The 27746-nt window shown below is 39.0% G+C and overlaps 1 protein-coding gene across 1 annotated transcript in view; it reads right to left on the bottom strand.

Annotated features, from left to right (window-relative positions):
• Nucleotides 1-27746, bottom strand: part of tg (thyroglobulin) — a 350909-nt gene that overhangs the window by 204089 nt on the left and 119074 nt on the right. The window contains exons 28-32 of the mRNA XM_059987817.1: nt 25354-25518; nt 22071-22190; nt 18765-18857; nt 8778-8915; nt 7975-8154 (exon numbers count right to left, since the gene is read on the bottom strand). Coding sequence (XP_059843800.1) covers nt 7975-8154; nt 8778-8915; nt 18765-18857; nt 22071-22190; nt 25354-25518 — 696 coding nt within the window. The remainder of the gene's footprint in view (nt 1-7974; nt 8155-8777; nt 8916-18764; nt 18858-22070; nt 22191-25353; nt 25519-27746) is intronic.

Here is a 27746-nt window from a genome sequence, read left to right as displayed (position 1 = left end):
CCGCCATGGGGAGAACATAACAAACTCCTTACAGATGCTGCCAGAATTGAACCCTGAACTCCGGAATTCCCCAATCTGTAATAGCACTGCGCTAACCAGTACGCTACTCTGGTGCCACAATTTATTCCATCCCAAGATTCTCCAGGACAGTAAATCATAAATTTAAATTGTAAATATATCTGCACTCAAATTTTCTAGATTATTAAACCAGCCTCTATTAATTAAATATCCTGCACCATTACTTTTCTACTGTCTGAAATTTTACTGGCTATTAAAAGTCTAACAGTAAGAAATCCCAGACACAATGTACTTGAATCTTAGCATAATGTTGATGATGAAGACTGCCTGATACATTGATAATTCAGATGTTTCACTAATATCCCTTTGGGAGAGGACCCCGCTGTTCCTATTTAATATGTCAATCACAGGCCAACAGTACATCGTTCAATGTTCTGTACATGTGCCTGGGCTTGGGCGTGCAAAGTCAAAGTGAATCTATTATCAAAATGCATACATGTTACCATATACTTCCTTGAGATTCTTTGTCTTGCAGGCATTTGCAGGGAAATCAAGAAATGCTGTAAAATAGAATCTAAAACTATGCATAAAAACTGATAAACAATGTGCAATGGACAGACTGTGCAAATGAAAAAAAAAGAGATCGTGATTTAGAGTTCTTGAAAGTGAGTCTGTAGCTTGTGGAATCAGTTCAGTGTCGTGATGAGTACAGTTATCCACATTGGTTCAGGAGCCCGATGGCTGCTGGATAATAACTGCTCCTGAATCTGGTGGTGTGTGACCAAAGGCTTCTGTACATCTCGCTTGATGGTAGTAGCAAGATTAGACCACGGGCTGGTTGGTGGGGGTCCATGATGATTGAAGGAGCTTTCCCGGATGTTCTCAAAGGTGGGGAGGGACTGGGCTGTATCCACCACCTTTCCATTCCTGGGCATTGGTGTTTTGAAAGGTACATTTTCCAAGTTTGACTGTGATGTCAGTGAGACTAGTAAGAGGCTTCCAGAATTCAAAGAAAGGCTGGTGGAAAGGGCAGTTTGGTGAGGACGAAAGATAATACTGAGAAATGTAAAGTGTTGCATTTTTAGGAACAAAGAGAAATGGAAACAAACTTTTGAGATTAATTCCACATAATGCAAAAGCAGAATGAACTGTAGCTATATGTGCATACTTTGTTGACAGTTGAGAAAAGTGGTGAAAATTACATATGTTGCATTTTTTTTACTTTGTATATTGCATGATGAAATCATGTTGGAATTGTATAAAGCTGTGGCTAGTTCATAAGTGGGATAATTTCTGTGTGCATTGCTTGGCAACGATGCAAGGGCTTTGGAAAGGAAGCAGAAGCAAACAGAAATGAAATTGGCTTTGATGTAAAATGACACAATCAGAATCAGGTTGAATATCATTTGCATTTGTCATGAAATTTGTTATTATGTGCCATCAGTGTAATACCATACATAAAAATAAAAATTGTAAATTACAGCAAATATACTTACTGTAATTCAGTGTATATATAATGAATACAACTTTATATAGAAAGTTAAATTAACTAAGTAGCACAAAAAGAGAAAAAATGTAGTGTGGTAGTGCTCGTAGATTCAATGTCTATTCAGAAACATGAAGGCAGAAGAAATCAAGCTATTTCTGAATCACCGAGTGTGTGCCTTCAGGCTCCTGTACCTTTTTCTTGATGGCAGCTATGAGAAGAGGGCATGTCCTGGGTAACAAGGATCCTTAATGTTGGATGCCACCTTTTTGAGACATTGCTCCTTGAAAATGTCCTGGAGAAAGGGAAGGCTGGTGCACATGATGGAGCTGAGTGCTTTTACAAATTTATGCAGCTTTTTTCAATCCTGTACAGATCTCCCCCCCCCCCCCCACCACCATACCAGACGGTGTTACAGCCAGTTAGAATTCTCTCCAGGGTACACAGTTCACAGTGATTCAATACGAGCCCGTTTCAATTATATCAGCTAGAATTGATTTCCTGCCTCATAACACATTATACAAAAGTATACCAAGTGCAATTCTTTTAAAAATTTCTGTTTTTTTTTTACAATTCTACAGTCCATAAGTAGTTACTATAATTTAAGCAACTTTACTACTGTGTGGTATGGAAAATTCAAAGACCTTGATAAAAGAAAACTTTGAAAAGTGGGATTCACCTCAGGCAATCTCTCGGACAGACTTTGCTGCATTTTTTCCATCCTCTCTAATGTGACCCAACTCTTTAATCTGAACCTCACAGCTGGAGGAATCAACTATTGTAATGTGTTGTGTATCATAAAACCTCAGATGACGGCAACTGAAATGTGGATTGTTATCAGACCTTTCCTGAGTTACATGCCTCTGGTTTAATGATACCAAACTCTTGTGTTTGGGGGAGGGGGAGAAGTGGTTAGAGCCTGTGATTTGCAACCTTGGAATCCAAATTTTACCCAAGTCATCAGCAATGAGCAGCTGACTCAAAATTGGCAGAAAGCAAAGGGGTTTTTTTAGTCGTCACTTCAGCCCAGGAGACTTACTGAAGTATCTACTTAAAAATGTGGCAAGAAAAGTTTTAAACACAAGAGGTGCTATAAATCTTGAGCAACAAATAAAGAACTCTATAAGTCAGTCATCGTCTATGGGGAGGAATCAACATTCAACATTTTGACTGAGGTTCTTCATCCCAGTCCTAATGAAAGGTCTCAGCCTGAAACATTAGCTGTTCATTCCCATCCTCAATAAGGAAAGTTTATACAGATTTCCAAATGCACTATATTAATATCAGCAGTGCAGTGACAATTGTTAATGCAATGTCAGTAACAGTTTGATCCAGAAGTCCCAATTGTATAGGCAATAAATTATCATGAGAAATCTTTGCATTGCTAACTTGTAAACTATTTACTCAATTCCTTTTTCCTTTCTATCCTTTTTTATTCTTTTTTTAAAATCCACTTTTCAATCTCATTCAACTTATTTCGCTTTTTCCCTCCCTTAAAATGTCTGAGATGACAAGAAATGCAGTACTATGGGACAGTCAAACACCTACTGTATCAGCATTTCAGTTTCTTTGAGAACTGATGGTAGCAGAGGAACTATCTGCTCTCTCAGTCGGCACTATTCTGAAGGTGTCTGAACCTATAGGTATTTCTTAACCAATATCATTATAATAGATAGCTGTGTCATCATCATTTCAATCTTGTAAGTGATTATTTTATTTCTCTTTTGCAGCATTGATTGCAACTAATCAGATTCACTGGCTGTAACACACTTAACAACTCCCAGAAGTTTTAGATACAAGTATTCCTTCAGTTTCTGTGACTTAACATAGTTATAACCTAAAGCAACTTCCTTCTCAATGGTTTTCTATTTCTTCATGAATCCTTAAACCTTATAGAACAGGGGTTCTTAACCTGGGGTCTACAGCCCCCTCAGAGGTTCATGGATAGATACCAGGGCATCCATGAACGTGGATGGGAAAAACTTTACCTCTTTATTTTCACTAACTTCTGAGATTTAGCATTTCCTTCGGTTATGAATGTGGGAACAAACCACAATAGTACATGTTAGCAGTACCTGGGAGTTTACATTACAATTGTTCACAGCATGTTCATCACTACTTCAAAATTACGGTAGTTTTGTCAAAGACCACTCCACTGTTTAATGTTCTTCTTCAACCTAAACATCAACAGCCTTCACAATGATATGACTTTAAAAAAATAAGATTTAATTGTAACTTGCCTGTATTTTAGATGTAATGTAGTCTTGTTATTTAATGCATTAAAGAGGCACATATTACTATATCATAAATTTGATTTTTTAATATTTTGATAACTATTTCAATATAATTGTTTTTTGTAATCCTATGTATTTGATTTTATATATGTAACTACATTATTCTGAGAAGGGGTCCAAAGGTTTCTTCAGACTGCCAAAGGCATCCCTGACATTGTAAAACATGAAGTGTCCCTATCGTAGATTGAGGAGATATACTGTTAATCCCCTCATAGTACCAGATGCAATTGTAAGCAAAAAGTGGATGACAATCCAAAAACAAACTGGATGAAATCTACATAAAATAGCTAATCCTCTTTCTCAAGAAGAGAGGTCAAGCTCTCTTCTTGCTGCTGCCATCAGGAAGGTGGTTCAGGGGCCCCAGGAACCTGCACCGCCAGGTTCAAGAACAGTTATTACCCCTCATCCATCAGGCTCTTGAACCAGAGTACTTTCAAGAACTCTGTATTTCATGTTTTTTAGATTTATTGCTTATTTATTTATTATCATTTATTTTTTGCTTTTTCTTTTTGTACTTGCACAGTTAGTTGTGTTTTTTTTTGCACATTAGTTGTATGTCCAACCCACTGGGCGTTGTCTTTCATCAAGTCTATTGTGTTTCTTGTATGCAAGGTGAATACCCGCAAGAAGATTAATCTCAGGGTTGTATATGGTGGCATATGTATGTACTTCAATAATAAATTCACTTTGAACTTTAATCAAATTTATCAATATTCAGCTCACAGTCAGTAGTAAACACAGAGATAAGATACATTAGCTGAAATCTTTATTTTTCATTTGTGCAGCTCACAGGCTTTTCAAGCTGAAGAGTACCTGTTGCTAGCATCTAACTAACGATTATTCCAAGGAAACTGGTTCCAGCTGTTAAAATAGAAATGAAATGCCTCTCTGTCTCCATGGGCAATGCACTAAAATGAAAGTTTGAGTTGAATCCAAAGGGCAGGGATTCCTTTCATCATTGATCAGCTTGTTTAATTTGCAACAACACTGCACGAGAGAGATTATAATGACGGAAATATAAATGTTTTAACCTTGTCCAGTAACGTTCCAATTAGACAAATGGTAAGTGAAAAGAAGGGGAGAACATTGGGATGGTAATAATAATCTTCAAACATTTTATGGCCATTTTTAAGATTTGAGGGCTTAGAGGCTGGAATGGGCATAAAACCATGCTCCATATGATACTCACTTCAAAGGCCATTAAATTTAGGAATTTAATTTATGAAGTTCAACCAAGAAAAATAATAAATTAGTTTTAAGTTTTGTCCACTGTGCTTTAAAGGAGCAGCATATTCACAGGAGAGAAGTATTTGGCATAAATTGTAGGCCTGGCTTACTGATACAAAGCCTTAAAACACCTATAGGTGTGTTACTGAATCGCACTCATTCTAACTGATGAAATAACCAGACACAATAATATGCAAGTCTCTGAAACCTTGCTTCATATCTTGGTTCTTGGAAATGCTCATTTCCTGTTAACCTTCCTTTCTTGCCTCCTTCTGCACTGGGATGACTTCTCTTTCTAAAACATCTCCATCTGCTTCAATTTCCAATATGCATTGATTCTGTGTTAGCTAGTCTAAGACTTGTCTTCACATTCTGCACAACTTAACATCTTCAATGCTAACACTCTGCCTTTCTGATCTGAGATGTTGCTTGCAATTCACAGTTGTAGGAAGTAGGTTCATCAGTAAACATAAACACAAGAGATCCTGTAGGTGCTGGAAATCCAAAGCAACATACACAAAATGCTGGAGGAACTCAACAGGTCAGACAACATCTCTGGAAGTGAATAAACTGTCGCTGAATTCCTCCGGCATTTTGTGTGGATAGATATCAGCTGATTGTTCATTTTATTACAAGGATAAAAGGGAAAGCAGCCAAAGTCTGTGCATTACAGATGCTGAACAATTCTCTTAATCCATTAGAAAACAAATACATTTTACCACCTTTGACCCATATTGTTTCTTATCCATGCCTAATTTTCAGAGCACAGAATGTGGTGCTACTTAGAATAATATATAATTGCCCTTTCTTTCTGTGTATCTTTAGAGCAGAGGAATTGCTAGACTGAAGTATATCCAGTCTGCCTTCTATACCATACAATGCAATAATAATATTACTATTATGGCAATCAATTTACACTGATGGGGGAACTACATGAGAAATGTCCCCAGAATTGGAAAAGTCAAGTCTAATTGGAAAACACCAAGTCTAATGCCATTTTTATAGTTAGATCACACAATATCTCCAATAATAAATAATGTATCCAACACTTCCAGCAGTCTATTTCATGGCACTGCCACTCAATGAATGAACTATTGTTTCCATAGCAACTTCTGAACACCTTCCTATCCTGTACACTCCACTACTGCGAGTGCAGTTCATATCCATTAGTTCTACTGCTTCATAGCTGTGCAGCACATTTACATCATATAGTTAATTAGACCCAGAAGACAATGATAATTTCTTTAAATTTTTTTTATATTTTTCAACCTTCTTCAGCGAGGTTTGTTCTATTTGATTTGACTATTAATATTTTGTAAAGCACCAGTGAGCTGTCTCTGTTACTTCATTCCAAAGGAAAATATTTGTGCCCAATTTCAAAATCAACTTGATTTTTATATCTTTTTGATGGTTTAGTTCTTTAAACTGTTTTTAATCAATAACTTTTAAAAAAGTGTTCTTTCCTTTGAAATAAAAAGACAGCTTCAACAGAGACATTATTCTCGACAGAGAATAGCATGCAAAATGCCATTAGAACAAAATTAGTCAAAATACAAATTAGCAGGGATTTCCTTTCCCCATATTGTGAGAAAACACAAGTGGAAAAGAAGGCAGAAACTCTTCTGACAATAAGTTTTAAGAATTTAGCACATTTTCCCAGAGAGGGAATGGATCATATCTATCACATGCAAAGTATCTGTGTACAGCTGTTTATACTGAGGAAAGAGAATTTGAAATGAGAATTATTCAGCAGCAACTGTCAAAATTGACATAAAGCATTGTGAAAATTCAAAGCAAGGGCATTTCACACAAAAACAAACATACACCTAGTTCTTGTTCAATATATTTCCTTTTGGATCAACATCTCTGGGCTGAAGTGGACTCAGGAACCAACAATTGTCCAGTAGTGTGAGTGATAGCACATCCCTGCAGTGCTCTTTGTGATTTTTTTTTACTGCAGTGCTGCTGGGGATTTCTAGAAGCATTTTAATCTGAAACAGCCTCTTCACCCTGACTCAGCAAGCCCTAACTCAGAGACCGGTGAAGTTGAAATCTCAGGGAAGAGGAGAGATGGAAGTACGTGGCACATGTGAATGGTGAGGAACCTTCCTTAAGGCCTCTACAGTTTTATGTGCTCTTTTAAGTGACCAGTTATTATCCCTTTGAATGATTTGTAAAGAGTACAGTTTTCTGCATGATTTTTAAATTTAAAATATTGAAAAATGTTGCTGAACAAAGCTCCAGAAACATAATGAAAATTAAGTTTATTGCAATGTACAGGGGATGAAAGAATAGAGTCAGTCTTCCTGCTAAGTAAGTTATCACAATATACCTGCTATATCTTTTCTAATTGCAATCTGGGTTATGGAAGCACATTATAGTTTAATACTCTGTCATGTCATATCCAGACACAGCATCATCCAGCAAGAGTCACTGGAAAATAGCTGAGTGAGAGAACTTTCACTAATTTAATTGGTTCTACCACATCTTCTTAGCCCAAGGACAGATTAACAATTGCACTGCACCAGCCGGCTGAGATGAGCACAACCAATTTAGCATCAATGGAATTACACAGAAATTAAATAGAATTACATGTAATTACAAACAATAACATAGAATCATAAACTGATTCCATACAATTTCAACCTGTAAACAGGTCTTTTGGGTCAATGAGACTGTGTTGATATTTATCTTCAAGCAACCAGTTTTCTAAATCCTATCAGCTTGAGTATCTCTTCATTTTGTTTTTCTTTAACTATCTAGTCATGGGTGCTGACAATAATTCATGCCCTTTGTCTTAAGTAGAAACAAAGTTTGTAGATATTTTCCCTTATTCTAACAACCTAAACTTTCTACATATGTCTATGTCTGGACTACCTTTTTACTTATCATTTCTAGGATTTTCTCTATAAAAGTGCTGTCATCTTTGTCCAGAACTGAATTACTCACCTTTCTTTCTATATACTGCTTGTGGTTCCTCAGACAGAACAAGGCTACAGTTCACTGCAGATGATTCAGGATCAGAACTAGGTTGGCAAAGCTGTGTATCTGGGTAAAGCGTGCATTCATAATGCAAGGCACCACTGTCCTGAAAAGAAATCACTTTGCAAAAGTTCTCTTCTGTGCAGCCTGGAAAACAAAAAGGTGGCAACTCTGTCATAAATAAAGTAACTTGTTTGCTCAATTCCACCACCTTAGACACTCAAAAGAGCACCTCATAACCTAGCTCAAAGAAGACCAACTTTCAGTCATGTTACATTGCTCCATCTAGTGTGTCACTTTCAATTGTGGAGCACGTTGACCTTTGAGTCCTGGAACTGGGTAGTTTTCCTAGTGATCTGGACAATATTTATTCTCCAACCAGTATCAAAGAAACAAATCTAATTATTAGTGTACACAAGAGATACTGTTTTATTTCTCTACATTGATGCTGGCAGACCTGTTAAGTTCCTCTAGCACTTTGTATGTTAACCCTCATTAACTGGACGTTGTCTCAGCATTATTTATGGGATCTTGCCTTTATTCAAACTGGCTGCTTATTGATCAAGTGAAAACAGTGATTGTACTTCAAAGATACTTCACTGGCTATAAAATATGTTTCAGGTAAAAAAAAAATTCTGGAAAAAATTTTATATAAAATGGAGGTATTTGTTAAAGTTCTTCCTTTATCATTGCCAGTTTTACAACAATGTTTTGGCTTTGAATAAAGACACAGAGACAATGGAATTAATCAATTAAACAGGGTTACTTACGCTCCAAGCACCACAGCTCAGCCTGTGCAATTGGAAACTGATGCTTGAAGAGCTGGTAGTGTTGGTTCGGAACCGACTTCTTCTGATCTACTTGGACAAGCTTTGAGTCTACCCATGAGAAAAATTCTTTGGTGGTTTCTAATCAACAAAGAACACAAGTTTAAAATCTGCACTGACATATAAACCAATCAACAAAAGCACATAAATTGGGAATGACCCATCTTTTTCATAATCATAAACCATTTCATTTATGTGAATAAAACAAAAAAATTCAAAGCCAGAACTATATCTAAGGACAACTATATTTCTGGGGTTTCTAAGATCTCTTTGGAGCTCATTCCTATGCTTCCTCACAAATTCATAAATGCTGGGATGTATTTATTTACTATTCCAGTGAAGATATTAATTGATTCCTTTCCTAAACCTTCAATATCAAACATTTGCAGTCACAAGATTCAAAGTTCACACATTCATAAAGGATATAAATAATATTAATAAGCAAAAAAAATCCATTTGTTGTTGTATCTAAGAGAAGAGACAAATGTGAATATGACAACACTTTTAAAGTTGAGATGTTGTATCAGATTCTCTGAATCCATGCATCACTATGATATCCCATTATACTCAGAGGCCAGTTTTTTTAAGTGCACCTGCACACCTGCTTATTAATGCTAATATCTAATCAGCCAATCATGTGACAGCAATTCAATACACAAAAGCATGCAGACAGGTTCAAGAGGTTCCATTGTTGTTCAGACCAACCATCAGAATGGGGAAGAAATCTGAGCTAAGAGACTGACTGTGGAATGATTGTTGGTGACACAGCCATTGAATCGTGGCTAACGGATGGTTGTAATTGGGAGCTGAATTTCCAAGGTTACATGTTGAATCGGTTGGATAGGAAGGTAGGCAGAGAGGATTGTGTGGCTCTGCAGGTTAAAAATGGCATCAAATCAGTAGAAGGATGCGACATAGGATTAGAAGGCGTAGAATCCTTGTGGGTTGAGTTAAGAAACTGCAAGGGTAAAATAGAAGTTATACACAGGCCTCCCAACATAAGCTGGAATGTGGACCACAGATTTCAATGGGAAGTAGAAAGGGCATATCAAAAGGGCAAAGTTATTTTAGTAATGCAAAATTTCAACATGCAGGTCAATTGGGAAAAATAGGTTGGTAATGGATCTCAAGAAAGAGAGTTTATTGAATGTCTATGAGATGGCTTTTTAGAGTGGTTTGTCATTGAGCCTACTAGGGGATCAGCAATAATAGCCTAGGCTTTCTGTAATGAACTGGAGGAGATTAGGGAGCTTAAGATAAAAGAACCTCCAGGAGGCAGTGATTGCAATATGATTAAGTTCAACTTGAAATTTGATAGGCTGCTGGACCAGACAACATCCCTGGTAGAGTGCTCAGAGGATGTGCAGACCAGCTAGCAGATGTTCTCACTGACATCTTGAACATCTGCCTGAGCAGCGCCACCGTTCCAATGTGCTTCGAGGCCGCACCATCGTCCCTGTGCTGAAGAAGTCTTCAGTGTCCTGCCTAAATGACTACCATCCTGTTGCACTTACATCCATCATCATGAAGTGTTTTGAGAGTCTCATCATGAGGCATATCAAGACCCTGATGCTCCTCTCACTGGACCCCCTGCAGTTTGCGTACCGTCCCAACTGCTCAACAGATGACGCCATTGCCACCACCCTCCTCCTGGCCCTAACCCACCTGGACAGAAAAGGCACATACGTTCGGATGCTGTTCATAGGCTTCAGTTCAGCATTCAACACAATCATCCCTCAGAAACTGATTGGAAAGCTGAGCCTACTGGGCCTGAACACCTCCCTCTGCAACTGGATCCTAGACTTCCTGACTGGGAGACCTCAGTCAATCCAAATCGGGAGCAGCATCTCCAACACCATCACACTGAGCACAGGGGCTCCCCAGGGTTGCGTGCTCAGTCCACTGCTGTTCACTCTGCTGACCCACGACTGTGCTGCAACACACAGCTCGAGCCATATCATCAAGATCACCAATGACACGACCGTGGTGGGTCTCATCAGCTAGGACGACGAGTCAGCTTACAGAGAGGAGGTGCAGCGGCTAACGGACTGGTGCAGAGCCAACAACCTGTCTCTTAATGTGAACAAAACAAAAGAGATGGTTGTTGACTTCAGGAGGGCACGGAGCAACCACTCCCTTCTGAACATCAATGGCTCCTCGGTAGAGATCGTAAAGAGCACCAAATTTCTTAGTGTTCACCTGACAGAGAATCTCACCTGGTCTCTCAACACCAGCTCCATAGCAAAGAGAGCCCAGCAGCGTCTCTACTTCTTGCGAAGGCTGAGGCAAGTCCATCTCCCACCCCCTCCATCCTCATCACATTCTACAGGGGTTGTATTGAGAGCATCTTGTGCAGCTGCATCACTACCTGGTTCAGAAATTGCACCATCTCGGATCGCAAGACCCTGCAGCGGCTAGTGAGGTCAGCTGAGAAGATCATTGGAGTCTTTCTTCCCGCCATCATGGACATTTACACTACATGCTGCATCCGCAAGGGAAACAGCATTATGAAGGACCCCATGCACCCCTCATACAATCTCTTCTCCCTCCTGCCGTCTGGGAAAAGGCTCCAAAGCATTCTGGCTCTCAAGACCAGACTATGTAACAGTTTCTTCCCCCTAGCTCTCAGACTCTTCAATACCCAAAGCCTGGATTGACATCTTGCCCTATCCTGTTTATTATTTATTGTAATGCCTGCACTGTTTTTGTGCACTTTATGCAGTCCAGTGTAGGTCTGTAGTCTAGTGTAGCTTTTTCTGTGATGTTTTTATTACGTAGTTCGGTCTAGTTTTTTGTACTGTGTCATATAACACCATGGTCCTGAAAAACGTTGTCTCATTTTTACCATGTACTATATCAGCAGTTATGGTCAAAATGACAATAAAAGTTGACTTGACTTGACTTGAGAGAAAGTCTGATGTAGCAGTATTTCAGTAAAGTAAAGGAAAGGACAACTTCAGAGAGGAGTTTGCTAAAGTAAATTAGAAGGAGCTGCGAGCAGGGATGACAGCAGAGCAGCAATGGCTTGAGTTTCTGGGAAAAATGAGGAAGGTGCAGGATAGATGTATTCCAAAAACAAAAAAAACACTCAAATGGCAAAATAGTAAAACTGACTGACAAGGGAAATCAAAGCTAATGTAAAAGCAAAAGAGAGGGCATACAACAACACAAAAATTAGTGGTAAGACAGAGGATTGGGAGGCTTTTAAAAACCTACAGAGAGCAACTTGAAGAATCATTAGGAGGGAAAAAGATGAAATATAAAATCAAGTTAGCAAACAATATCAAAGTGGATAGTGAAACCTTTTTCAAGTATGTAAAAAATAATAGAAATGAAAGTGGATATAATGAGGCTGGAGAAATAATAACAGAGTCAAGGAGATGGCAGGTGAACTAATAGAGTATTTTGCATCAGTCTTCACTGTGGAAGACACTAGCAGTGTGCCAGATGTTGAAGGGTGCAAAGGAAGAGAAGTGCATATGGCTACTATTATGAGGGAGAAGGTGCTCAAAAAGCTAAAAGACTTAAGGGTACATAAGTCACCTGGATGAACTGTACCCTATGGTTTTGAAAGAGGTAGCAGTAGAGATTGGAGGCATTAGTAATGATCTTCAACAAATCATTGTACTCTGGCATGGTGCCAGAGTCAGGAAGATTGTAAATGTTACTGCACTCAAAGAAAGGGGGAAGGCAGCAGAAAGGGAATTATAGACCAGTTAGCCTTGACTCAGTTTTTGGGAAGATATTGGAGTCAATTGTTAAGGATGAGGTTATGGATATTTGGTGACACGGGACAAGATAGGACAAAGTCAGCATGGTTTCCTTAAGGGAAAATCTTGCATGATAAACCTGTTGGAATTCTTTGAGGAGATTAAAGGGTTAGATAAAGGGGATGTTGTATATTTGGACTTTCAGAAGACCTTTGACAAGGTGCCACATGTGAGGCTGCTTATCAAGTTAAAAACCCATGGTACTACAGGAAACTTACTGGCATAATTAGAGCATTGGCTGATTGGTAGGATGCCGTGAGTGGGAATAAAAGGATCCTGTTCTGGTTGGCTGTCAGTGACTAGTGGTGTTCTGCAGGTGTCCAAGTTAGGACAGCTCCCCTTTATGTTGTCTATCAATGATTTAGATATTTGAATAGATGGCTTTGTTGCCAAGTTTGCAGATGATGTGAAGATTGGTGGAGAGGCAGTTAGTGTTGCAGAAACAGGTAGGCTGCAGAAGGACTTAGACAGATTAAGAGAAAGGATAAGTAAGTGAAAAATCAATTATAATGTTGAAAAAATGCATGGTCATGCATTTTGGTAGAAATAAAGGTGCAGACTATTTTCTAAATGGGGAGAAAAACCCAAAAATCTTACAAGCAAAGGGACGTGGGAGTCCTTGTGCAGAACACCCTACAGGTTAGCTTGAGGAAGGCAAATGTTAACATACATTTCAAGAGGTCTGGAATACTAGAGGGCCTGAAGGTAGTTAACTCCCCTGGTCCTGATGGGATGCATCCCAGGGTGCTGGAGGAGTTGGCAGAGGTTATATTAGACATGTTGGTAATCATTTATCAAAACTCTCTAGACTCTGAGCAGGTCCCAGCGGATTGGAAGACAGCAAATGTCACGCCACTTTTTTAAAAAAGGACGTAGGCAAAAGACAGGCAACTATCGGCCAGTTAGCTTAACATCTGTAGTCGGGAAAATGCTCAAAACTGTCATTAAGGAAGAAATAGTGAAACATTTAGAAAGGAGTGGTTCCATTAGACAGATGCAGCGTGAATTCAGAAAGGGCAGGTCCTGTTTGACAAACTTACTGGAGTTCTTTGAGGACATAGCGAGTGCAGTGGATAGAGGGGAACAGGTGGATGTCATATACTTGGAGTTCCAGAAGGCGTTCAATAAGGTACCGCACAAGAGACTTATAAGATATGGATGCATGCAGTTGGAGGAAGTGTATTGGTATAGTTAGTGGATTGGTTAACCAATAGAAGGCAGAGAGTTGGTATAAATGGGTGTTACTCTGCTTGGCAGTCAGTGGTGAGTGCTGGGCCCACAACTGTTTACCATTTACATTGATGGTATGAAAGAGGGGACTGAGTGTAGCGTAGCAAAATTTGCTGATGACACTAAACTGAGTGGAAAAGCAAATTGTACAGAGGATGTGGAGAGTCTACAGAGGGATATAGATAGGTTAAGTGAGTGGGTCAAGGTCTGGCAGATGGAATATAACATTGGGAAATGCAAGATCATCCTCTTTGGAAGGAATAATAGAAGAGGAGATTATTATTTAAAATGGTGAAACATTGAAGCATGCCATTGTGCAGAGGGACTTGGGAGTGCTTGTTCATGAATCGCGAAACATTGGCTTGCAGGTACAACAGGTTATTAAGGCAAACAGAATGTTGGCCTTCATTGCTATAAGGATTGAATTCGAGAGCAGGGAGGTCATGCTGCAACTATACAGGGTACTGGTGAGGCCGCACCTGGAATACTGTGTGCAGTTCTGGTCTCCATACTTGAGGAAGGATATACTGGCTTTGGAGGCAGTGCAGAGGAGGTTCACCAGGTTGATTCCACGGATGAAGGGGTTAGACTATGAGGAGCAATTGAGTGCCTGGGACTATACTCTCTAGAGTTCAGAAGAATGAGAGAGAATCTTATAGAAACATACAAAATTTTGAAAGGGATAGATAAGATAGAAGTAGGACAATTGCTTGCATTGGTAGGTGAGACTAGAACTAGGGGACATTGCCTCAAGATTCAGGGAGAAGATTTAGGACGGAGATGAGGAGAAACTGTTTTTCCCCAGAGAGTGGTGAATCTGTGGAATTCTCTGCCCAGGGAAGCAGTTGAGGCTTCCTCACTAAATATACTTAAGAAACAGTTTGATAGGTTTTTACATAGTAAGGGAATTAAGGGTTATGGGGAAAAGGCAGGTAGATGAAGCTGAGTTTATGGACAGATCAGCCATGATCTTAATGAATGGCAGGGCAGGCTTGATTGTCTGGATGGCCTACTCCTGCACCTATTTCTTATGTTCCCATGTACAAGAGCAGGGATGAGATGCTGAGGCTTTATAAAGCACTGGTGAGCCCTCACATTGAATATTGTGAACAGTTCTGGGCTGCTCATCTAAGAAAAGATGTGTTTGCCTCAGAAAGGGTTCAGAGGAGGCTCACAAGGATGATTCCGGATATGAAAGGGTTATCATACGAGGAATGTTTTCTCTGTGTCTGTTGTCACTAGAATTTCGAAGGATGAGGGGGATCTCATTGAATCCTTTCAATTGTTGAAAGGCCTAGATAGAGTACATGTGGAAATACTGTTTGCCATGGTGGGAGAGTCTTGGACAAGTGTACACCGCCTCAGGATAGATAGATGTTCTTTTAAAACAGAGATGCAGAGAAATTTCTTTAGCCAAATGGTGGTGAATTTGTGGAATTTATTACCACAAGAGCAGTGGAGGCCAGGTCATTGGATTTATTTAAGGCAGAGAATGATAGGTTCTTGAATGCACACGGCATCAAAGGTTACAGGGAGAAGACTGAGGAATGAGGTTGAGGAGAGAAAAAATATGATCAGCCATGATTAAGTAGCAGAATAGACTCAATGGGCTATGTCTTATGGTATCTGACAGGTAGGTTTGAGTATCTCAGAAACAGATGAACTCCTGGGATTTTCATGCACAACCATCTCCAGGGTTTTTGGAGAATGGTGCCAAAAAGAATAAAATACCCAGAGAGTGGCATTTCTGAGGAGAAAAATGTCTTATTAACAAAAGAGGGCAGAGAAGAATGGCCAGACTGTCTGAAGCTGACAGGAAAGTGACCGTAACTCAGATAACCACAACAGTGGTGAGCACCTCTGAATGAATAACATGTCAAACCTTGAAGTGAATGGGCTACAACTGCAGTAGACCATGAAAATATAATCAGTGACCACTGTATTAGATACCACCTGTACCTAATAAATCAGCCAGTGTATATGCATCTAAATGCAATTATAAAGCACAATTTCCAGGGCAAAATGTACTGGGAGGACAATGATTGCTTGGATGGTCAGATAACCAACTGCATTATACAAAACACCTTCTCTATACAAAATGTTTTAAGATGTAAAGAGGAACCTAGAACAGCCCAAGTGCTCCCTCACCAGGAGACAAAGGAGAAAAAGTAGAGGCCTTGTCAAAGCAAGATTCAAGTTAATCTTTGTCTACCATTGTTGGGATGTGCTCGTTAAGAAAAGAAAAATCACTTGCACAATTTAGGAATCAAAGGATTATGCAAAAAAAAACTGTAAAAAATTAAGTGTTCCTTAAAAGCATCCCTGGAACCTTATTTTCCTTGGACAAGATCACAGTCCAAAGGACCCAAGATAAGTTGGAAAAGTGAATCCAATGAGTATTTGACTTGGTAATAGGAGATAGAGGTACATGGTTGTTTTTATGACTGGAAGCCTGTGACCAGTTGTATACCAAGATGTAGGTGGCAAGCCAAGGCTCTTATCATTTGTTTTATACAGGAATGATTTAGATATGAACACAGAGGTACGATTAGTAAATGCAGAAGACACAAAATTGACTGTGTTGTTGATAGTGAGGATAACACTAGGTTATAGAACCATATTAATTCACTGATAGGTTGGATGAGGCAATGGGAAAAGGAATTCAATGCCAAAAGACTGTAAGGCACAGGAGTGTAAATAGGCCATTTGGCCCATCGAGTCTACTCCACCATTCCATTGTGGCTGATGTATTATCCCTCTCCATCCCATTCTCCTGTCTTCTTCCTCACTAAGAACTTATCAACCTCCATTTTAATTACACCCAATGACTCAGCCTCCATAGAATCCATCATATAATCCTTGCTTTTGCATTCTAGTCCTCTCAAAATCCCGTTTAGAAAATATTCTTCTACCAAAGTGCATGACCATACACTTTCCTACACAGTATTCCATCTGCCATTCCCCTAATCCATTGAAGTCCTTCTGCAGAATCTCTGCTTCCTCTTCACTACCTGCTGCTCCATCTGTCTATGCATCATCGCAAACTTAGCCACAAAACCATCAATTCTGTCATCCTAATCATTGACATATAACGTGAAAAGAGCAGTCCCAAAACTTCATAAGACTCTGATTCGACCATGGCTGGAATAAGATGTGCAATTTTGATCACTCCACCACTGGAAGAAAGTGATTTTTCTGGGGAGAAAATTTATCATAGTGCTGCTTGGGAATCAGTTGAGTAGTGGCTGTATTGACTGTGTTTGTTTATACTTGAGAAAGCTGAATAGGGAATTGGATACCGAATGTGAGAGAGAGACAGTGTAATAGTGAACCATTTTCCCCCCTATAATGAAAACTTCTAAAATCAAAAGGACACAGGCTTAAAGTGAAAAGCAAGAGGATCAGAGGGAGCTGAAGGAAATATAATCATCTGGAGGGTGGCTGCAATCTGGAACACAGGGTGATGGAAGAAAGCACTTTCATAACATTTTAAGTATCTGTACTAGTATACAAATTGCCAAGGCATAGAAGGCTGTGGACCAAGTGGTAGTAAATCGGATTAGCACAGACGGGTACTCACCGATGGCCTTGGATATAATGGGCTGGAGGGCCTGTTTCTATAATTTCAAACACAAAATATAGAACGGTACAGGATAGGAAGACTTTAGCCCAGAAAATCTGTGCCAAACATGATGCCAAATTAAACTAAACCTCTTCTGCATGTATACAATCTATATCCCTTCATTCTCTGCATATTCAGGTGTCTATCAAACAGCCTCTTAAACACCACCATCCTATCTGCCTCCACCTCTACTTCTGGCAGCCCATTCCAGACACTTACCATTCTCTGTGTGAAAAAACCTGCTCCACACATTTCCTTTAAACTTTCTCCTTCTGACTTTAAATCTCCTTGGCATTTTTACTTTGCAAAATGATTCTGACTATCTACCTTATCTATGCCTCTCATAATTTATAAACTAATATCAGGTTTCCCCTCAGCCTCTAGAGAAAGCAACACAAATTTGGCAAACCCCCTCCTTGAGCTCATACTCTATAAGCAGGGCAGTGTGCTTATAAAAGGTTTTGCTAATTCTGGTCCTGTCATTATGGTCTGAACCTCTTCTGCATTTTTTCCAAAGCCTCCACATTCTTCCTGTAAGATTGATGACCAAAACTGCACACAGTACTCCACCTGTGGCTTAACTAGTTTTATATAGCACAGCTCATACTTTCAAATGCCCTGACCAAATAAAGCAATTATGCCATGTGAATCTGTACTAACCCATCTCCTTGCATATGGACTTGGATCCCAAGATCACTCTGTAAATCAATGTTGTTAAGGCTCCTACCAAAAACTTGATACATTTCCCTTAAACTTGCTCAGATTAAACTCAATCTGCCATTCCAATGTCCATATCTGTAATAGATCTATTTCCTGCTTTTTTTTTCAGCCCACCACTCTTGACACTCCATCAATCATTGTGTCATTGCAAACTTAATAACTTGTCCATTTTTATCCAAGTCGTGTGTAAATACTGTATCACAAAGAACAGGGGCCATAACACTGATACCACTGGCCACAGATTTCCTCCTCCCTTCCACCATTACTCTCTCTGGGCAAGCCTACACTGAATCATGAGGGAGGACTACTCTTAACTATCCTCTGAAATATCCTGACATGCTATTCAGTTTTAGCAAGCTTCTCAGGTCATCTAGGATTGGACAATTTATGTCAATTTGATGAATGTTGCACAATCATACTAGGAACAGAAATCATAATTTCAATTTATCAGACCTAATTGTTGAATTGATATTCCATTTCATTTATCTACCATTGCCTGATAAGAAATGATTAATCTCAGTATCTCAGTATTAAAAACTTCAGTTACACCATCCACAATCTGCAATATGTATAATGATTTGTAAGTACCTGGTAGTTTGGGAATCCGCTGGTCCTGTGGAGTTTGACCAGAACATTTAGATTTGGAGTTGGTGGAATTTAGCCTTTTGTTCATGTCAGAATCTGAAAACCAATTGAAACAAAAATTTCAGTTCAAACATCAAAGAAAAACCTGCCCGATAGAAAAAGTCAATGTTGTAAATACAATTGATATGTCGTGAAGGAATGCATATTGCATATCAAGCCTTTTATCATTATAGATTGATATTCTTTGTGATATCTGATATCTACAAACGTTTGTAATTCTTTGTACAATTAAACAGAATTTCTGTCTCCCTGAGAGACCATCAGTTATTGTCCTACTCCCATTAGGGAAGAGATTGCACAGCATCCATGCCAGGACCACCAGATTCAAAAACAGATTCTTTCCCCATGCCATCAGACTGATTAATGCCTTCACCCATTAACCCACCCCACCACCACTACTTTATCATATCCTGTCAGTCACCTTATGTACAGATACTCAAGTACCTACCATAATTTTTATATATGTAAATCAGTCAATGAACATAACATAATCTGATGTAGTTAGGCGTATTGTGATTTTTATTGTGTTCTTTATACTTAGTTTTTTATATATACTGCAGAGGATCCAGAGTAACACATTTAATTTTCCTTCACACCTTGTGCTGGAAAGTGACAATAAACAATTTTGAACGTTGAATCTTTTAATTGGCCCAGGTGCAAGCTTTCAACCGGAAAACCTCAACAACTCCTTTCATCCACAGGTGCTGCTCAACCCACTGATCATAGATCAGAACCTTTTGACCCAATTTTTGTCAGCAAGTTAGAAACACATACCATGATTTTTAGGAGACATCATCATGTGCAAAATAAGACAGAAAATTGAGTCACCATAGGAATTATACATGCATTTTCCTAAAGGGCTGGACATTGATAGAAGAGGATCTAAAATTATATTTGGATGATTTCTGAACAAAGTAATTCTACACAAGAAATTCTGCAGATGCTGAAAACACAAAGCAACACACAAAATGCTGGAGGAAGTCAGCAGAAAGGGAAACTTTTTTTGAAAATCAAGAAAAAAATATAAAAATTAATGTCACCAGGTTGTAGTCTACCCAAATGAAATACAAAGTTTTGCTCCTTAACCTTGAGCATGGCATCATTGTGGCACAAGAGGTCATCAAGGACTGACAACTCAGAACAGGGCCGGGAATAGGAATCAGAATTAAAATGTTTGGCATCCAGGGAGTTCCTGGATGTGATTGGAGATTGGCGATTGGAGTGGAGGTGCTCAACAAAGCGGTCCCCAATTTATGGTGGGTCTTACTAGCATAGAGGAAGCCACATCGGGAGCATCGGACACGACAGATGACCCCAGCAGATTCACAGGTGAAGTGTTGCTTCACCAGGGGCCCTGACAGGAGGTGAGGGAGGAGCTGAACGGGAAAATTGTGGATGTCACTTCAATCTTTAAGAACGGGGAGAGGCAGAGGAAAGGAAATCATAAGCCAGTTAGCTTGACTTTAGTGGTTGGGAAGATTTTGGAGTCTATTATTAAGGATGAGGTTTTTGAATACCTGGAGGCACATGATAAAATAGGCCAAAGTCACTAATACTTCATTAAAGGAAAATTGTGTCTGACAAATCTTTTGGAATTCTTTGAGGAAGTAACAAGCAGAATGGACAAAAGAGAGTTAGTGAATGCTGTTTACTTGAATTTTCAAAAGGCCTTTGACTAGGTCCGTGCATGAGGCTGCTAAGCAAGATTAGAGCCAATGGTATTCCAGGAAAGATACTAGCATGGATAGAAGATTGGCAGAAGCAAAGAATAAGAATAAAGGATGCCTTTTCTGGTTAGCTGCCAGAGACCAGTGGTGTTCTGCAGGGGTCAGTATTTGGACTGCATCTTCTCACATTGTACGTGATTTGGATGATGGATTTGACGGCATTGTGGCCAAGCTTGCAGATGATACAAAGATAGATGGAGGAGCAGGTAGTGTTGAAGAAGCAGGGTGTGTGCAGAAGGATTTAGATTGGGAGAAACAGCAAAGAAGTGGCAGATGGAATATAGCGTGGGGAAATGCATGGTCATGCATTTTGGTAGAAGGATTAAAGGTGTACACTATTTTTTAAAATGTGGACAAAATTCAAAAATCAGATGGAGGAAGACAAATACAATGCTAGCATTCTTTTTGAAAGGACTACAATATAAGTGCAATTACTGCATGTAATGCTGAGGTTTTATAAGGTAGTGGTCAAACCACATTTGGAGTATTGAGAGCCAGTTTTGGGCCCTTTATCTAAGGAAAACTGTGCTGGCACTCGAGAGGATCCAGAGGAGGTTCACAAGAATAATTCCAAGAATATAAAAGTTAATATATGAGGAGTATTTGATAGAATTTAGAAGAATGAGGGGGTATCTCATTGAAACTTATTGAATATTGAAAGGCCTAGATAGAGTAGAAGGACATTCATTTAGAACAGAGATGAGGAGAAATTTCTTTAGCCAGAGGGTTGTGAATCTGTGGAATTCATTGCCATGGATGGTTGGAAAGACAATGTCATTGAGTACATTTAAAGCAGAGGTTGATAGGTTCTTGTTTAGTCAGGGTATCAAAGGTTATGGAGAGAGGAAGCAGAATGGGGTTGAGGGGGATAATAAATCTGCCATAATGGTGTGGTGGAGCAGACTTGATGGGCTGAATGGCCCAATTCTGTTCTATGTCTTATGGTATGGCAACTGCTGTGCCCAATTGGCAACTCTGCCTAGGGAAAGCCACAAATAAAAAGAATCATTTGACTTCTCATCATTGTCACTTCTCCCTCCTCCTGCTGGGCAGAAGATACACAAGCTTGAAAACATTTACCACTAGGCTCAAAGACAGCTTCCGTCCTGCGGAGTAGTGTATGATAAAGAACTCTTCATTTCACAATCTACCTCATCATGGTCCCTGCACATTAATGTTTATTAGCACTGGATTTGCTCTGAAAATGTAATATAACACTATATTCCACATTCAGTTTTTTCCCCTCTGTGCTACCTCATTTTTATGTATATTTTAAATGATTAGGAAGACAATATGCAAAACAAAGTTTTTCACTGTTTCTCAGTGCACATGATAATATTGAACCAATTACCTTTGGAACAGACATACCAGAGAACTACTGGCATTCAGAAACCAGATCAATGTGATGTGCTAATTGTTTGAGTCACAGAAAAGATGTTGGATGTCAGTGAAGGTGGGCAATGGTGGAAAAAAAACATGATAGCTGTAAAATTAAACATTAACAACAGGGTATAAAGCTCACCTTGCCAGAGGTAGACATGCTGGAAACTATTAAACGTTCTCTGAAAATTTTCCTTCAAATCTGGCGTCAGTTCATTTGAGTATTGAGCATCTTTAAAGCTTTCTGCTAGCAATGCGTAAGCTGCATGAAAATAAAAAAATAAAATTCCTTTCATGTTACACTTGCTGATTTCAAATATTCTGTACGAGATAAAGACAACAATAATCTTTTGGTGTCCTGATTTAGACTTGCATAAGCACAGAGAATGCAATGAAACATTAGAGAAAAAAGGAACTTGAGGATGTCCTAAAAACTTCTAAGTGCTCTGAAATAGTCTTGGGAAAGACTTACGAAATAACTCACACCCTTCTATTTTATCAGTATGACACAGAAAATGAAGGGCGTGATAATCCTTTAATTAGCTTCCCTTCTCACTCTTCCTTGCATCTCTATTGTATATAATGTACCCTAAACTTCTTGCCTGTATGGGTGATTTGGTGACACTGCCACATATCTCCTATGGGTTTAACCCTGACCCTCAATGCTGCCCATGCTGTGTTTGCCCAATCTCCCTGTGATGCATAGCTTACCCCTGAGTGCCATGATTTTCTCCCATATCCCAAAGCTGTACAGATCTGCAGATTATTTTGCTCACGTACATTGCCTTGTGGAATCACTTTGTGAGTGAGAATAGGTAAAAGGGAAATAACCAGGGATTTCCTTAGAGTTGATGGAAATGCTATGTACTAGCATAAACATGATGGGTCAAATGGCCTTAAAAGCAAAGTTTTTAATTTAAAATCTTTTGCTTATCTGAAGCTTAAATATTCCTTTCTTCTTGGCTTGCTTCATTCTGCATAACCGAAGTTGCAAAACATGGGCACAATGGTGCAGAACCTGAAGTGTGTTTACATTTATGCATGGGAGACATAGGAAGCTCAGACAAGGTATATGTGACTCTGGCACTTACAGCATGCATTGCTGCAAGTTACATGGCACACTATCCTTAAAGGGAAGTAGCAGCCTTAAAATAAGTTATTCTGGTAACTTTCTCTGTTTTAAGTGTAAATTGAATTCACTTATTTACAAATTTAACCAAGTTCCAGTCTGTCTGAGATTTCTAAGTAGCAGTCCAAGATTCATCAGATGCTGTTAGAATATTATCTATTCCCGGAAGCAAATGACAAAGTCTCTAATTGAATTTCATCATAAACATTACATGATGCTTCTTCTTTAAAAAAACCGTGGGATTCATTTCAGGAGATTTTTTTGATATTGCTCTCTTCTGCTCTCCTCACTCTTTGTCTGATCCAGGCCAAAAGACAATTCTAATAGTCACTTTCTATATTCATTACATTCAACCCTAATGCATAGAATTTCTTTACATCACTTTGCTTTATAATTCTTTCAGTAGCATTAACTTGTGTCCCTATTTTATGCTACATAGTTGGTAGATAACACGTGGCCTCCAGTTCTATTTATAGCCTCATTTCGACCTAAATGGGATCCACCAATCCACTTAATCTTGCTCAGTGACTTGCTTCAAAATCAGGCCTTTGTATTTTTAGTAGCTTCAGCTGGTTTACTGCTCTGACCAGAAAATTTCCTTCTCTTGCCTGTAATTTTCATTCTTTATGTCTTTTTCATTTTAAATGTTCTTTCTTCAAATGCTAGAGTTGTATTGAGATAGCAGGATAGCCCATCTCAGCTTTGCTGATGCTGCCATTGTAAGAATAGTGGGTTTTGGTACCATATAATATGCAACAGTGGCTTGTAGCTGGTAAATAGAGGGAATGGCCTTCTGAGAAAGAACTAGTGAAACATGGCAGCTCCAATTATAATATCAAAAATTCCTTCTCCATTCAGTATTTTCACTGTATTTTTGGTCAGTGTGTGAACAATATGTAAGAAATGGTCTTCTCATTTATTAACAGACCTAAAACAAATAATTTATTTCAATTTTCTTAGTAGGAAAGGAGACCATTTGGTCAATAAAGTCTTAAAGTAAAATGTAAGCTTACACAATTATTGCATAAAATATATTAATCTGAGATATTGAATCAGTAAGGGAAAATTAATATAACCATATAACAATTACAGCATGGAAACAGGCCATCTTGGCCCTTCTAGTCCCTGCCGAACGCTTACTCTCACCTAGTCCCACTGATCCGCACTCAGCCCATAACCCCCATTCCTTTCCTGTCCATATACCTATCCAATTTTACTTTAAATGACAATAATGAAATCTATAATATGACCATTTGGGATAATGAGAAGTTTGGTAGTGAAAACCCATTAATGTTTAAGGTTTACCTTCTAAACTTTTCCCACTGCAAATGGTCTACTGATCAAATTGATGTTAGTTAGTGCAACACTTTCATTGAACTGAATCTACTAGAGAATGAAGCAGAGCTAATTCTGCATGGACTAGAAGGGCCGAGATGGCCTGTTTCCATGCTGTAATTGTTATATGGTTAATCATATAACAAGTGATATTCCAATGCTGTGTAGCTGTGAGCTAGAAAGTTTTCAAACTTCATCCAAATCTCTATGAAAACTGAATTGTTTCTTTTAATTGATATGTGTTTGTATCTATCTTTTTGCCAACATATTTTTTCTGAAAGATCCACAAGAATTTCAGGAAAATTGCTATTTCCAATATTTTGTCTTGCTGTAAGAGGTATGACAATGTGCATGTGCTGCTGTTCATTGTGACATATTCAACAATGGAAATATATCCAACATTTGGAAATTCAACAATGTATGATATTATAAATGCAGCCTCATACTAAATCACTGCATCTCACACTGGATTGATGCCTCAATTCATCCAATAAGAGCCTGGCTATGATATTCTTCTTGATCTGGTCTGGACAGAGACAGGCTATTCAGTAAGAGGCTAGGTCATGTGGTCAGCTTACTGGTTCCTAACCCAAGAGCTGAGATAAGAACTGTCCTAATTTTATACATTGCATATGAATTCTTGGAAGTTTCAAGTCCTAATTTCAAACCTGGCATTGTCTCTGCTTGAAGACCAGGGTGATGACCCTAGTATGAGTTAGTATTAATCTCTCAATCAGCTTATCATTAGTTAATTGTTGCTAATGGAATTTAATGTGTTTATTTTGGCTAATGCTTTCACAAAATTCTAATGAAAATCAAGTACTAAAGTAAATGCTGTGAATAAAGTTTGGTGCTTTGTTGAAGTATGAATTTCAAAACTGACATCTTTCAAACCCTGCTTTCCTTTATTTAAAACTGAACAACTGAATGTGGCCGAGTAAATAGTAGATCAGGAACTTACAGCCACCAAACTCCTGCCCTCCGATGTTGAACATGAATGTCTTCTTTTGTTTGTTGGACTTCACACCTCTACAAATACCATCTCCAAGCGTAGACGTCATCTGCCAGGCTTCAACATTACACAGCTGTATATTTGGAAAACTGACCTGACCACAGAGAAGGGTGCCTGAAAACCAATCATACAATGTTCTATCAAAAATGTACAGTGAATGCCCTGCTGCCCCATGAAATGGCAAAACAGTTCCCAAGCAACAGATCAGTAACACTGAAGGACAGAAAACATTGGAAGGGCCTCTTCTTCACCTTTGTACATTTGATTCCCATCACAAGTTTAATTTCATTGTGAAAAGCAAGCAAGAAGCACAGAAACTGTAAGCGCATTATTATAAGTAAAACTATACAATAAAAGAACTTAGTTCAATAAGCACACCTATTTATGTTATCTATGCACAATGTCAATGGGCATTTAAGCTATGGTTTTCTTGCTTTTGGAAAAGCATGGAAATATTGGGAATAGCAAGCGTAGATTTGTATTGGTGAGGTCCTTGTTCACAAATTTGATAGAGTTCTTTAATGAAGCGATTAAGATCATTGAGCAAAGTAGGGCAATAGATGTTGCTTTCTGGACTTAAGCAAACCATTTGACAAAAATCACTCCTGGTAGGTTGATCCAGAGATTAGGTCACATAGGATTCAAGTTGAGTTGACAAATTGGATCCAAATTTGGTTTGATCGTAAGATAGAGTGTAACAGTGGAGGAGTGTTTTTCTGATTGAAGGTCTGTGACCAGTGATATTCTCCAAGGATTAGTGCTGGGACCTTTGCTGTGAGTAACATACGTTAATGATTTTGATAAGAATGTAAATATGCTGACAAAAAATTTGGATATAACATGAAAATTAGTGGATAACATGAAAACAGCTCCTATCACACTAACAGCAAGTAGGCTGATTTGGGGTTGTGAATCTTACCAGTTGTCAAAGGGATTCTATAAAAGCAATTAGCTGTCTGTGCTGAAGGATCCTCTTTGCTGTGCTGGGCAACACTAAGTAGATAGAAGCTGAGATGCCAGTGGAGAACTGCACCAGGAAATGAACTGAATCAAACAGAGTTTAAGGAGATAGAGACTACAGAATGTTGCTGACTAGATGATCTGGAGAAACTCACAAATGAGACATAGAAATTTATCCTGTGGTTAAAGCAAAGACAAAAGGAATGTTGATTTTAAACAAAAAAAAAATCAGGTATATAAGTGTTTCTACCTCTGAAATAGATGTTGTTAAATACAAAGCTGAACTGTAGCCTACAGTTTTGCTCCTTTTCCAGATGGGATAATCTTGATACTGGACACAGCTGAGAGAAGATTCACAAGGTTGACTTTAGGGATGAAGGGATGGTATTTGACCTAGTGACCATTTGGAAGATGGCGGCGTGATGCAGCGCGCAGCGGCCGCGCCAGGAATGAATATCTGTTATTTGTAAGTAGGGGCCGTGTACAATCCTGATTTGATGGAGACGGACGTTTGAAGCACGGAGGAACATCTGGTGGAACTTTTGAAATGCCTGTGTCGCTGCCGCTGCTACTGTGCGATTGGAAAAATCTCCAGGAGGAAGGCCCCGAATCCTCGGCTTTGCCTGTTGCTTGGCGGCCGGGGCCAGGGTCTGAGTGCTCGGCAAAGATGGTGCTTGGTGTCGGAGGCTCGAAGTTTTCGGGTGGACTCGGAGTTGGCTGTGGTCGGAGCTCCCAAAGTGCTGTATCGGCAAGCTGCAGCGCTGGAGGTTCATGGCAGGAACCTCCTTCTACCGTCTGCATGAGATGATGGGCTGTCGGGACTTTGAGACTTTCTTTTAAACTGTGCCATGGACTGCTCTTTATCAGATTACGGTATTGTTTTGCAGTTGAAACTATGTGTTATAATTATGTGGTCTTTGTCAGTTAGTCTTTTATCAATTATGTTATTGTCTGCACTGTTGAAACTATATGTTAACTATAACTATATGTAACTATGTGGTTTTGTGTAGGTCTTGTCGCTTTAGGTTTGTCTGATGGGTTTGTAGTTCCTTTCCGGGGAATGTGCCAAGACCGTAGCGCAATATCGATACGCAGCAGCCTCTCCGGACTCTGAATTGGGGATTACCAAACGTTGTGTGGTTTTTCTTGTATGGTCTGTTTTGTGCTTTTTAGTGATATTCTGGAGAATGTTGTCTCATTTTTTAACTGCATTCCATTCGTGGTTTATAAATGACAATAAACTGAATCTGAATCTGGTATTAAGAAGAGTGACTAAGTGATTGGGTGTAAAGCCATTGAAATTGAAAAGAATGGAAGGTGATCTAAGTAAAATGATAGCTTCTGAGGGTGCTTGATAGTGTAGATGATGAAAAGCTTTTTCA

This window comes from Hypanus sabinus, chromosome 1 (assembly GCF_030144855.1).
Source record: "Hypanus sabinus isolate sHypSab1 chromosome 1, sHypSab1.hap1, whole genome shotgun sequence".
NCBI lineage: Eukaryota > Metazoa > Chordata > Chondrichthyes > Myliobatiformes > Dasyatidae > Hypanus > Hypanus sabinus.
The sequence above is the reverse complement of the archived record's forward strand: the minus strand, read 5'-3'. Positions and strand labels throughout refer to the sequence as shown.